General features: G+C 35.8%; 1 protein-coding gene and 1 long non-coding RNA gene across 2 annotated transcripts; both read right to left on the bottom strand.

Annotated features, from left to right (window-relative positions):
- Positions 1-348: 348 nt before the first annotated feature.
- Positions 349-2,384, bottom strand: LOC104109545 (probable xyloglucan galactosyltransferase GT11). Its single transcript, XM_009618876.4, has one exon. The coding sequence runs from the start codon at positions 2,270-2,272 to the stop codon at positions 479-481; it is 1,794 nt and encodes a 597-aa protein (XP_009617171.1). The 5' UTR covers positions 2,273-2,384; the 3' UTR covers positions 349-478.
- An 809-nt stretch (positions 2,385-3,193) lies between these two features.
- LOC104109544 (uncharacterized) lies at positions 3,194-13,136 on the bottom strand. The gene is made up of 3 exons (XR_689252.4): positions 12,710-13,136; positions 12,173-12,225; positions 3,194-4,253 (listed from the first exon to the last, which is right to left on the bottom strand). It is a non-coding gene; the product is annotated as an uncharacterized lncRNA (long non-coding RNA).
- Between the last annotated feature and the right edge of the window lie 1,422 nt (positions 13,137-14,558).

The following is a 14,558-nucleotide window of genomic DNA, read 5'->3' as shown; positions in this document are numbered from 1 at the left end:
AATTGTATTAGTTCGCGCAATTGTATTTATTTCCGGTGTCGCGTAATTTTCCCGCCATAAGTTGCAGGCCAAAGTACAAATATAATGAGCGGAGGTACCTTGCCGTGTGCCGTCTGTACCTTTTAAAAAGTGAACATCTTTCTGGTCTTGATGTTGATTTTCCAGTTATAAATTCTTCATCTTGGTGCCTATACTATTGGTTTATACTTGTAAACAATTATCATCTTCAGCTATATTTGAAGTATGAAAACTCTATTCATTGAGAACTCAATTTTGAGAAATTATTCGTCTGTAAAAATAAAATTAAAAACCTTTCCAAACAAAGGGGAAGAGGGTTAACAAAATAAATGAGAGAAAACAAAAAATCCTCTATAGAGTTTACAAGAGAAATGAGATCATAAATACATGCTTTACATAAAACTAGCCAGCTAGAGACTACAACTAACGTATTAATGGGGCAAGGCTTTTGACAAATGATTTAGTACTTCTCTTTACTGGTTCTCAAAAAGTAATGATCCCACTCATGGTTTTCTAAAGTTCCAAAAGTATAATACTTCCAACTATATTCTTCATCAAATACCATACTATAATTCTTGCCTTGTCTCATTTCTTTTCTCATTACATCCACTCTTTCAAGAACCCCTTTCACTGCTAAATCAAATGCATCTTCAACAGTCTCCAATCTTGATCTTGGATCTGCATATACCACATTTGGTATTAGCTTTATCACTTCCTCTCTCATTGCTGCTACTTGTGATCTTGGTATTTTAGATAGTACATTTTCAATGCTTACTTTCTTTTTCCTTACATCATCCTCTGGAATAAGCACTGAGTATTTAGTGTAATCCTTTGGTAAATGCCATATATATTGAATATAAGCAGAACCTGGAGTAAAAAACACCGGTATACAACCAGCCAAAATGGAGTCAAAAGTAGACCTTCTAGTAAATGAATCACCAGAGGGTTGTAAGCAAAAATGAGAACTTTGAAACAGCTTCATAACATGAACTGGTTTATTGCATTTGTTGTGCAAGTCTTTGCATTCCAACAGCCTGCATTTTCGCCTAGTTGCTAAACACTGTTCCATTATCTCGCTTCTGATTGATTCCTCCAAATTTGGACGTGGGGCCCCCGCGAACGAGAACAACACCCTCCTCCTCAGCCTCCTCATCCTGTTTTGCCACTGGAACACATCATTGTCACTTGAAGGATGAAAGTATGTCGGATATGGGATCGCGAAATCATTCCTGTTCCAAGGACTCGATTCGATTGTCAATATTGTCATGTTTTGTGATTCAGGCAACAACATTAACTTGTTACCCCAAGCAGAATCCTCCTCAATACCTCTCCTAAAATCCCAAGTAATTCTACCTGCAATCATGAAATGATCTCTACCCCACATAGTTTTCCATTCGGGTTTTTCCTTAAGAATTTTTGCAACTTCAATTGCACCTGCATCCCTCATTGATATATTAAAATCATCCCATAAATACCTTGAAACATCAAAACCTGCATAATATGGCACAAAAACTGCTGCAGCTTTCGAAGAATCATTCGTTAAACAATCATATTGCTTCATTCTGTTATGAAACAACACTTCTAACGAGAATTGATTCGTCGTAAACCAACCTTTGCTTGAGAAAACTCTCTGCGGGTTTCCAAGATCAGGACCAAGTCCCATGTTAACCAAATATTGGCACATATCTTCCCATTTGTTTAACAATTTACAGTGCTTCAGCATGTCTTCATTGAACCTACTTGGTATTTCTGCAACATATATATATCGTCCTTCACATGATTTTCCTCCCTTTTTATCTTCTTGAGTTGCATTTTTCTCAACCTTTTCATCTTTGGGTTCATTTTTTCTTAACAAAGGTTCCAATTCTTTCTCAAGCGCCTCCAAATCAGGTACCACATTGTCATTTTCATCAACCGATTCTTCCCCGGATCGCGTCTCGCTCTTTGTAGCATCAGTGGTGGCATTATTAGTACTTGAAGAATTGAAATTTGAGCTAACGTTATTTTCAAGAAGGGGAGTTGGAGGAGGAATAAAAGTTGGACGAAAGGATTCAATTGAACTCGCTTCGTATCGTGACGTTGTTACAATTCCAGGTAGAGAAGACCAATCAATTCCATAAAGCAATAAGTACCAAGAAACAAATAAAACAAAGAAAACAAACCAAAATTTATGGCGAGACCTTGTGGCAAGGGAGTTTTCCATCTTTTTTCCAAGGTTTCTTGATCTAATTATTATCTGTCTTCTATGGAGCATACAAATTTATGGCAGTTCTTGTGGAGAAGCGTCATGACAAAAAAAGAATAATATGATGATTTGGTTGATATCTAAGGGAGGTGATGCTATAAAAATGCCTGTTCTAGTTGGACTTTTCATATGATTTAATTTAATCAGTCTTTCTGACTTAATTTATTTAATTAATCCGAATTAGTATTTGGTTAGACACGTGTGAAGATCAATCCTTTAACTTATTCTCTCATACTCTCACATTTTATTGTAGAAGTAGTTAATATAAATCACTTATTCGCGACAATAACAAACCCAGTGTAATCCTACAAAGTTGGGTCTAGAACGCAGACCTTATCCCTACCTTGTGTAAGCGGGGTCTAAAGTTGCGTCATCCATGCCTAATCACTTCTTCTCAATATTTCTTAGAACTACCTCTACCTCTCCTTAGTCCACTATGGCCAACCTCTCGCACCTCCTCACTGTGGCATTTATGCTCCCCTTCTTCACATGTCCATACCATCTTAGTCTAGCTTCAATTAACCATATAATTATTCATTTAAGTAGTTAGAACCAATGTGGATCAATTGGACGAGCATAATATAGATCAACACTGTTCCATTGCTAATAATACTAGTATAAAACAGGTAATCCTTTTCAAGACGTAAAGACATAAACTTTTTGAACAAATAATTGAGTATGCTCTGAAAGTCTCACATTAAAATTTTCATATACTATAATTGAAGAGACCAACGTATCTTTATCAATTGACTAGATGGTAGTGCCCGTGATTTACACGGGCGCCCGATGTCACTATTTCTTTCACAATTAAACCAATTACTTTAAACTACCTTTAACTTCATAATTTTGTAGTAAGACCAACAATATAAGTGCAAATAAAGGCATTTAAGTGAACTTTAAGAATAACAATAAGCTTGTTTAGTGGTCAAATTATCACTAACTCAATTACATAAAAAAATTACAGTTTTACATTCTTATAATTCAAGAGCTCATTCACATTGAGATCACAAAGCATTTCCTAGATGATCCATTCTCCAATGAGTCCTCATGCAAAGTAGCAATTCACTTCATCACGGGTGTTTGATAGGATAGAACGACCAACTTTATTTGAGAGTACAACATCGAATATTTGTAGGAGCTTTGTAATGAAGTGAAACTGAAAAGAAATTCAAAACTTCAAGTTCAAATGTACCAATAGATATGAAATTTTGAATGAGCAGGAATGACAATGTATTAACTTGATTAGATAATAGCAAAATCAACCTAACTGTTATATCTGAATGACATTTCTCGTACCTGTTCAATGTTTCACCATATGGCTAGCTTTTTTTCCAATAATAATATTCATAACCTTAAAGTCCATCAGATACAAAAACTGGATGGTGAGCAACTAAAATTTAGCTCCTAAATCTCTTAGGTTCACACTATTCGGTACAACAAACTTTGCTAGAGGTACTTTAGATTTATTGAGACCCATCTCAATCATAGTCTCCTTGCATTTTTTTTGCTGATAAGGTTTCGCTACTTGCAACTATAACATAAAAAGATAGACAATAGACACAGAACTCTTTCAAATTAAGACTTTCCTATTTTGTCCTCCTTCAATAACTAACGTTTATACAATTATAGCACATAAAGCAGAAAAGGGAGGATTATTTTTGAAAAAAACAGATGACATTTTTATCTTCCATCATTATCACCTCTCTACATCTTCTAAACATAGTCATAAGAGTGGAAAAACAGAATGCGTAATCATAAAAATATGCAAAGGATATATTTCAAAAAAAGGGACTTATTGAACTCCTTCCCCAATAATATCTTGCATCAAAGTGTCTCAGCGCTAGAAGCGATAGAGACATATAAGATGCCGCATGTTCAAATACAAAGGTAGCACCAAACCAGAAAAGTGTTAAAGGAAAAAACGATGGTCACAACATCTTATGGCGATTTCTGCCAAGAAGTTTATATCCACTCCTTTAAGAGCACTAATCTGTTCAAACAAAAGAAATCCATAAATGTTGATATAATTTATTTCAAGGACATAGAAAAGAACATGCATAATGACCACAAATAGAAAGTCTAAACACAAAGATACATGCTCAGATTTAAAGTATTTATTAGACAATATACGTTTCTCAAGCCCATCTTTGTGTTTGAGATTTATGGGATATGCATGAAGCTGAATCCAAGTTGCAGGGCTGTACTGATCCACATCCACAGTTAAGCACCTCCATCAAATTAGTTAGATGCAGTCATCGATATGCATTACATTAAATAATAGCTTTATAGATTAGTTTCCATTTGCACTTCTCACACTAACTTCACTTGTGATAAACCTAGCAGAGATGGTCCATTGTATGTCCAGGAGATAGAATATGGAGTACAAACATAAATATTGACAGGCTCCAAATTCCCCAGCAGATCTTTTTCTGTTCAGGATTAAAACATAATGTGCCTAGACAGCGACTTCATGTGAATCATAGAGTACCGCAAATAGATGCACAGATATGTGAAGATCATGAATAAATTGCTTTTTTTACCTGTAGGTCGTGATGCGCCTTGAGATGGTCGTTTGACCCTTCTCGTAGGGAATTCGCTCCCCGGTCATCGCACTGTTGTATATGGCTGATGTTTGGCATATTTCGATATGTGTTGATGTTACTTTACCCATGTTTTAACCGCTTCTTGATGTTATTTGATCTTTAAAATGCCCAACATGGTTTAATTATTGGTTTTATGACTAATTGAGTTGTGTGTGGTGAATTAGGGTGTTTGGAGTGCAAAAATATGAATAAAAGGTGCTCTAGGTAGAGGAAGAGAGATTGGATGCGTCGCATCCAATCTAGAAAAAGATCAGATTTCGTGCACCCTTAGCAGTGAAGTCGGCCCATAGCGTCCACCGTAGCATCCGAAGCTGAGAAGTGGAGGACGAGGTGGATGCGAAGCATCCACCGTAGCATCCGAAGCTGAGAAGTGGAGGACGAGGTGGATGCGACGCATCCACCCTAGCATCAATCCCTGAAGCTGATTTGGATTAGAAATAGGAGAACTTTGGCCCACGACTTTGGTACGCAATATATAAGCCAAAAACGCCTCTTTTAGGTCATCTAACATATTGGGAAGGGGGAAAAAGCCACGAAAAAGCTGTGGAGGCCGGAATTCATCAAGTTTCATCTTTCTCCCACCAAACTTAGTAATTTTTATGTTTCTTTATATGATTTGTTGTTTGGCTACCATGTCTATGTGGAGCTAAACTTCACGTTCTAGGGTTGTGGTTCTTTCATGAATATTGTTATTCGGATATTGATTTTGACTTCTTGATTTATCATATTAGTTTATTTATTCAATCTTGCACTTAATTATTTAATTGCTTGATCACCAATTGAATATTATCTACGAATCTAGAATTGAACGCGAAAGTGGGAATCCTATATTGCATACAGGATTGAGTAGGGCAAGTTCTTGAACTCGGGCATCGGGGAACGGATTCGTAGTTAGGATAGACATATACCTAATTGCCTTGCTTGGTTGATTTACAGGAATTATAAATGCGTTCTTGTTGATTCTAACTCCATAGACATATAGGCGTTAGGTTAGCTTGAATAGGCGAGTAAGAACTCGACAGATTCTTATGAGCATTAACCCTGTCAACCAATAAGCTAGATAAATTAGTCGGTCAATTCAATTGAAGAATACAATAGGATTGTTAGATAGCCCATAACCCTAGATCGTTTTCATTACATTGATATCATTAAAATCTGCTCTTTCTCTGTTCAAAGTTTATTATTTATATTTTTCTTATTTAATTAGTTTAGAATAAAATATTTTTGGATTTAATTCTTGTTTAGATAATTGGGATAGTCTAATTTAGTTAATAGTTAATCATAAGTCCTCGTGGGTTCGACATCCGACTTTTAGTCACTTTATTACTTGACGACCGCGTATACTTGCGTGAGTGTGTTTGGTCGCAACAAGTTTTTGGCGCCGTTGCCGGGGACTTAGAAATTTGCTATTTTTCTAGATTAGACATTTTTTTTTATCTATTCATGTTTTTTTTATTATTTTATTTTAGTTAGTATTTTTTATTTATTTTAGCATGGCATCTTGGAATAAAAATTGTTCGAATGATGGTTATTCTTATTTTGATGATCCTTGTCCATATTGTGGAGGACCCCACTGGTGGAAAAATTGTCAGAATGTTCCCAGGAGCGAGTTGTGCGCACAATCTCAATCCTTTGAGTGGAATATTTGTAATATGTGTGGTGGTCAAGATGGCCATTGGGATGGTTGTCCTAATTTTGTTCATCCTTCTCTGAGCCCTTATTATGATCTTTCTAATGATATTTCTGAGTTTGATAGGGGCAATGAAGTGCAGGATATGGAGCCTGATGCATATATTAGGGATATTCTGAGGCAAGTAGCAGAGCAACAGGATGAACTCAAAAAAGATATGAAAAGAATGAGGGCAGCAATCACAAGAATGAAGGCCAATATGGAAGAATTGAATGAAGAGAGCGAGTACCAGCAAGAGAAAATTTTTGAAAAAGAGGAGATTTTGAGCCAAACTTGGCTGGCAGAACAGGCTGAAAAGTTAGAAATATATGAAGCTCAACATGAGGAACTTACTGATGGGATGAGACACTTTATAGAGGGAAGATCTAAACTGGGACAAGGGATCTATAAATTTGTCACTACTATTCACGACTTGCAAGATAAATTAAATGCAAAGGTTGTTGCGTCTATCGCCCAACAAAATAGTAATGAGTTGTCAGAAGCTGAAAAGGAGCTTATACGCCAAATTGAGGAGCTAAAAGTGGAGAGCCAATCATTCGAGCATATTTCTGTTGATGATGCCCATGTTGAGAAAAGTACACTAGAGCCATGCGAGGTAGCAGATAATGTTATATTTGAAGACTCTAATGTGTACACATATGAGGATATAAATAGTAATACAATTCTAAAGTTGGGGCGTGTTGGTCCTCAATCTAAACATTTTTCGACATTGTATTTGGATGATGACATGAAAATCGAGTCATCTAAGCCTTTGGAGGAGTCAATGGAAGAGGAACATGATGCCTATATTTTTGAATTTGTCATGCCAAAAAGCAAAAAATACATTCCTCATCTAAAGGCCGAGAAGTGTAGAGTGAAAAATTTATTACTTGGCCTGGTTATCTTTGTAGCCCCACCACTGGAGCATAGCCGCAAACTGGATGCCATGTTAGGGGCTCAATTCATAAGTTCGAGGTGGAGGCAAAAAGTGGTTCACGTCGTGCCGCTACGTTAAATCAGGCGCTTGTTGGGAGGCAACCCAGCGTTACTGCTTTCTTTTATTTTTGTTTACTTTTTATTTTATTTTATTTTTATTATTTTGTAGTATTTATTTTTGTTTTGTAGGATTATGAGCATAGGAAGCAAAGCCATTAGAAGAGTGCAAAAGCGAGCTAGATGGTGAGGACTAAGTGTGGGGTGCCCACACAAAGGACGATGCCTGGGGGAAGTCTGAGTACCTCGTGAGCCGCTATTGCTTCGGCCTTTGGCCTACCAGGGAGTCTCGTTTACCCTCTTATTATTTATAATGTGCATTGAGGACATTGCAAAATTTTAAGTGTGGGGTGAGGAGATCGTTTGGATAAGTTTCTGTGCTATTTTAGCTTAGTTGTAGTACTCATTCTTAAGTGTAGTAGCTTTTGTGAAGGAAAAAAAATGAAAAATTAGAAAAATTGGACTTTTCCCGACGATTGATCTCCTAGACAGTTTTCTTGAGGGATTAAAGTCTAAACAAAAATCCAAAATATATCTTTTAGCTTTCTTTAGGTAGTAATAATCCCCTATGGTTTTTCTTTGTGCCTCGGTTCTTTTCCATGGGATGTAGTTTGAACCGGGTAGTTTTTTTTTTTCCGAGTAGATTAGGAATTTAGAAAATAAAAGGAGGAAGAATGATGAACCTAAGCGCCCTTGACTTGTTTCATAGTAGCATATTTATGTTTTGGCATGTGTAGTATCTCCCCTATATTTTGATATTAATCTTGATGCCTTTAAATTGGATAGCATGTTTTGTGGCGCCTATGTCTCGTTTACATGACTTATGTTCACCTTGTGTTTAATACTTAATATCTCGTGGCTCCGTGAATACTTGCATTGCTTGAGAGTCGGAATGTGATCGTCCTTAGTGAGTCATGTGCCATGTGTGGTGAGGTTTTTTGTGTTGTCCATGTATTGTACTTGTGTCTAGAACTTGCCCGGTATGTGAGTTGAAGCGAAATTTTAGGTGATGCTCGGTTTGAAAAATGATTTTAGGATTTCTTTGATCTTTTTGAGCTTATTGCTTATCACAAATAAAATCTATCCCTAGTTAACCCTTTTGAGCCTGTAGACCTTTTATTTGGTACCCACATTACAAGCCTATACCCTTTTTATTCTTAATTGACATTGTTTTGATCCTTTTACCTCTTAAAGCACTTTAATTGTTAGATGAGCGCTAAAAGAAGTAAGAAGGGACTAAGTGTGGGGTGACTTTTGAGTGGAACCAATGAAAGAAAGAAGGGTGCACTTATTTTGTAAAATAATACACCACTAGCGGAAATTGAAAGAAAGAAAAATATAAATGAATAAATTGTTGTCTTGTTCTTGCTAGAAATGAATAAATTGTTATCTTGTTCTTGCTAGTGGGTATGAACTAAAGTAGTGCTTAAAGAAAAAGGGACTGTTTTGGGGGTGATATTGTTTGTGAAATTGAAGTGGGGTTGAAGAAAAAAAATGCTTAAAGTAATTTTGTGATGTATTAAAGTGCTTAGGAGGGTGAGTCACTATTCCTTAAATATATCCTACCCGTCCCTTAGCCCACATTACAACCATGAAAAAGTCCTAATTGATTTTAGATCGAGCGAGCTTACATTAGTAGAGATTTACATTAAGGGCAAGCCTATGGTACTAATTTCATGCATGTGACTTCTTTGTGAGAGTGAGCGATTTTCTTTGATATATGTGAGTCATTAAAATATATTTGATCATGAGATTCGAATGTGTGGATTGAACTCGCTCTCTTGTTCTTGTTGTGAGGGCACATGGTTTCACGAGGGATAGGTAACGTTATTAGACTTCTCTATGATGTTGGGTGTTCAAGCCATGAGTACATAGTGACATTGAGTCGGTTTTTGAGGTTAGGGTTGTTGTGAGCATGTTGTCTTTGTTCGAATATGTTTAAAGAAGGGCATGAGTAAAGGGAAGTGTATGTGATGCATAGTCTAGAGCCTAATTATTGCAAATAACCATGGTCATAGGTGCAGTGTGCTTTGAATGATAAGAGCTTAATTTTGTTTCGTCTACTATATGATGGTTTGTTCGAGGACGAACAAAGGTTTAAGTGTGGGGTAGTGATGTTTGGCATATTTCGATATGTGTTGATGTTACTTTACCCATGTTTTAACCGCTTCTTGATGTTATTTGATCTTTAAAATGCCCAACATGGTTTAATTATTGGTTTTATGACTAATTGAGTTGTGTGTGGTGAATTAGGGTGTTTGGAGTGCAAAAATATGAATAAAAGGTGCTCTAGGTAGAGGAAGAGAGATTGGATGCGTCGCATCCAATCTAGAAAAAGATCAGATTTCGTGCACCCTTAGCAGTGAAGTCGGCCCATAGCGTCCACCGTAGCATCCGAAGCTGAGAAGTGGAGGACGAGGTGGATGCGAAGCATCCACCGTAGCATCCGAAGCTGAGAAGTGGAGGACGAGGTGGATGCGACGCATCCACCCTAGCATCAATCCCTGAAGCTGATTTGGATTAGAAATAGGAGAACTTTGGCCCACGACTTTGGTACGCAATATATAAGCCAAAAATGCCTCTTTTAGGTCATCTAACATATTGGGAAGAGGGAAAAAGCCACGAAAAAGCTGTGGAGGCCGGAATTCATCAAGTTTCATCTTTCTCCCACCAAACTTAGTAATTTTTATGTTTCTTTATATGATTTGTTGTTTGGCTACCATGTCTATGTGGAGCTAAACTTCACGTTCTAGGGTTGTGGTTCTTTCATGAATATTGTTATTCGGATATTGATTTTGACTTCTTGATTTATCATATTAGTTTATTTATTCAATCTTGCACTTAATTATTTAATTGCTTGATCACCAATTGAATATTATCTACGAATCTAGAATTGAACTCGAAAGTGGGAATTCTATATTGCATATAGGATTGAGTAGGGCAAGTTCTTGAACTCGGGCATCGGGGAACGGATTCGTAGTTAGGATAGACATATACCTAATTGCCTTGCTTGGTTGATTTACAGGAATTATAAATGCGTTCTTGTTGATTCTAACTCCATAGACATATAGGCGTTAGGTTAGCTTGAATAGGCGAGTAAGAACTCGACAGATTCTTATGAGCATTAACCCTGTCAACCAATAAGCTAGATAAATTAGTCGGTCAATTCAATTGAAGAATACAATAGGATTGTTAGATAGCCCATAACCCTAGATCGTTTTCATTACATTGATATCATTAAAATCTGCTCTTTCTCTGTTCAAAGTTTATTATTTATATTTTTCTTATTTAATTAGTTTAGAATAAAATATTTTTCATATTTCGTGAAGCACTGCAACGATATGGTAATTAACATTAAAGAGGGAAAAATATATGTAAATCAAATGACAAACAATTGAGTCGTCATCCCCTTTACACAAAAGGAAATCAAACTCACCATAGCCTCCAAACAAAATTTTCCCAAAAATGGTTCATAATCTTTTATTTGTTTTTTATCCTTTCCTGCAGTGATAGAGTAGAAGTAGGGTGTATGGACTAAACCTTATACTATGTACACAAAGTGAAATAGGATCTAATCCAACAGGAATTTACAAAGATTTCACATACACACTCCTGTAGACTATATAAATGAATAGTAACAAATATAAATGGACAGTAACAAAAAAAAAAAGATTATCCTACAAATATAAATCTGAAAATAATCTACTTCAATATGTCTCATGTTAATTTAGGATTCCTGGAAATAATGAAATTTACCATGCATGGAACGACATCAGCTTTCTTTGAGACAACAATTGTTGCATTCGTCTTGCTCAAACAAAGTGTTTGATGAAAATGCACTTTTTACTTTGTAGGATGTATGTGGATGACAACCTCAATTCCACAGTTCTGGTTTCTGCTAGAGCCATTGAGTGTACTCTTATCTTTGACATCACTGAGAAGCTTTTTAAAATCATGGAGGTAAGACTATGGATTTAATTGCCTCAAGAACTTTGCATTGGGAGATAGTTTCTTCTTAACCTTTGTGTTTTTATCAGAGGATACCAACTCTTCAGAGGGATGCACCTAATGCTCTGGTGTTTAGAAGTTGTCGAGTAATGGAAGAAGGTTTTTCTCCATGGTGGTTTCTGGAAATACAATGCAGAACCTTCCAATACACTTCCTTTTGCCCGAGATTTTCTGGACAATGATGAAAGTGAACATGCTATTCAGGATGATGATGTTGTTGTTGCTGACCAAGATATAGCTGCAGGATTTTTTAGGTCGGGGATCCTTCAAAAGATTCAATATCTCTTGGAGATATGCCCCTTCTGATTGAGCGATGCTTCTTTTTTATTCTAGCTTGTGATTATGGGAGTAACTTGTCCAATATATAAATTATTTTGGACTATTTTTGGCACAACATTATGGAAATTCCCACGCCAGTTCAGCTTGTGCTTTGTCTATCTTTCTTTTTGTTGTTAGGCATCAGTTTTTCAAGCATTTCATAAAATTTCTACATTAAAGTCTAAGTTTTGTATTCTTAACATTTAATTTATTCCTAAAGAACACACATCTATACAATATGCATGACATATAAAATACAACCATTTAACATTATTTAACTAAACATATAACATCAGAGCAAAAAAGTGTAGAAATTACCTTTTACGGTCGAAGCAGCCTCACTTTTTCCCCCCACCTAGAACAATTTTCACCTGCCAAAAATTTGTGCTATCAAAAAATTCAGACCAATATATTGAAATAAATAAATCACAAATATCCGATAATGGAGATACAAAATAGTGGAAAAGCGTAAAGGCAGAACCAAATTTAAAGACCAATCTGGTTGCAAAACTGTCATAGAGAGGAAGATTAAGAAATTAGGAAAAGATTATAATCACGTAATAAGAAATCAAAAATAATAACGTATCGAAGCCAAAGAAATAGAAAGAACCAAGCACTGTTAATTTATTCTAGCAAGAATCATGGGTTTACCAACAAAACTGAATAAATAAGTAATTCTTATTTTCTATTGACACTTCTATGAGCTGAATTCAAAAGAAATGGAAATGAGATTCGGCCAAACAATTTCTATAGGACCAATTGCAATATTAAGGCTTAGTCTAGATGGCAAAGAGAAGGATACCAAGCCATGACTGCAAAAGAACAGTTGCATGTGATAAAGAAGTCTCAACTCACATAGCATCCAAGGTTTTCCAAGCCAAGATACGTGTCTAATTGTCCCTCTGCCCAAATAGCTGAATCTGCAAATATAGCAAGGTGCTTACAAAAAAACTATCCATTTCCCTGTTTCTCTGCAGCAAGAAACAAAAAAGCCACTGATAACACCCAAAAACAAACCAAAAGAAAACACTGAACAAAAGGACATATGCAGAAGAAAAGGCCCTCGCCATCGTAGAAAGAATGTGAAGAAGGAGAGAGAGTAAAAAGTGAAAATATGACAAAAATGTCAAAGAATTAATCATTGTTTACCCTTATTTTCAGTTTATTGCGGAAATACCATTATGGACGACGAAAGAACTCACAAGTTTTATAGGTCAATCAAATGAACTAGGCAGACACTAAAATTCTTATTTCTGAATAATGACGTACAGTAGAACATTGCTGTTTCTTTTTCTTTCTATAAGGATACATAAATAATCAAAAGACCCAAAGCATTGTGGGGAGCATATAAATATCAAGGTTGTGATAAGATGAAAATTTCTCTAGCTTTAGAAATGAAAAAAGTTTTGTAGGGAGCGCTTCCCCAATAATGTGCCTTATGTGGTGCGACTTCAAAACAGTCAATCCTAACGTAGGTATCAAATATCAAATATCGGATAAGAAACTACAAAAACAATGGTATATTTCGTGGTCTTTTATTACTATTATTGCACTAGTCTGTTTTCATAATACAGTACTTATTACTTTCATATCCTATAAAATGAACTGTTTAACTTTTTCCTTGGTTTCATTCATTGGATTATCCTTATTGTTTTATCTCAACTTTCAACAGGGTCCTTATAATGCTCTACTTAACTAGGAACATCCTTTAAGTTTCTAAAAGATGACCCAAAACATCCTTCCGTTAAGTTTTTCATCTTCTCTAAGGGCTGATATTTTATCCTATGTTCACCTCATTTAAAAAGAAATAAAATTTAAGAATCTCACGTAAAAAAGGACTTGACCTAACGAACGGGAATACCCTCTTCTTCAAAAAACTTTGCAGCACTCTTGCTTTCTTTGCGATCTAAGTTTTTTTCCAGTTCATCTTTTTCCCTCAAGCTTTAATGAGTCTCCATTTGTTTTTCAGGATTAAACACAATGGCTCTAGCACATAATCATATTCCCACGACTCAATTTTTCTCTCTAACAGTGTCATACGTACTCGCTTATTCCCACACCCTTCACATGCCACCCATCAACTGCAGGTTGACAAAGACTTTCTTCGCTTGGACATATTCATGCGAAAAAGTATTCATCATTATTAAATCAACGAGCCCAGCTTATCTGTGGACCACGACATCGATCTTACTCTCCATATATATGTTAGAAAGTACTTCTGTATGACCAAAAACCACAATATTATATATATTGGTCATTTTCCTGTGTTGTTTGGTGGGGTTGTCCCCTTCACTTTAAATTTTATGTTAGGATCAGAACCTGGTAGTGCGTAATTTAGCCAAACAGCGGTATAATGATAATAACAAAGATAATGTAAGTTGATAACAATAACAATTAAAGCATATAAAGAAGACATCAATTTAACGTGGTTCGATTAGTGTGACCACGTCCACAAGCGGAGATGAGCAATTTTACTATACCAATAAGAGTACAAAAGAGAGTACAAAATTAGAGTAAATACTCTAATTAATCCCAAATACCTTAAAAAAATAACCTCACAAGATCACTCCAAAGAAAGGGTTCACATTCCCAGCACTAAACTCTCATACAAAACACTCTTAATAAAGGAGGAAAGAAAAAAAAAGAAATGAAGACTCAACTCTTGTTGGTGTGTCTAAAATGAACTAATGGTCTTTCCTTTGCA

This window comes from Nicotiana tomentosiformis, chromosome 3 (genome assembly GCF_000390325.3).
Source record: "Nicotiana tomentosiformis chromosome 3, ASM39032v3, whole genome shotgun sequence".
In the NCBI taxonomy this organism is placed as follows: domain Eukaryota; kingdom Viridiplantae; phylum Streptophyta; class Magnoliopsida; order Solanales; family Solanaceae; genus Nicotiana; species Nicotiana tomentosiformis.
This window is presented reverse-complemented; position numbering and strand designations above follow the sequence as displayed.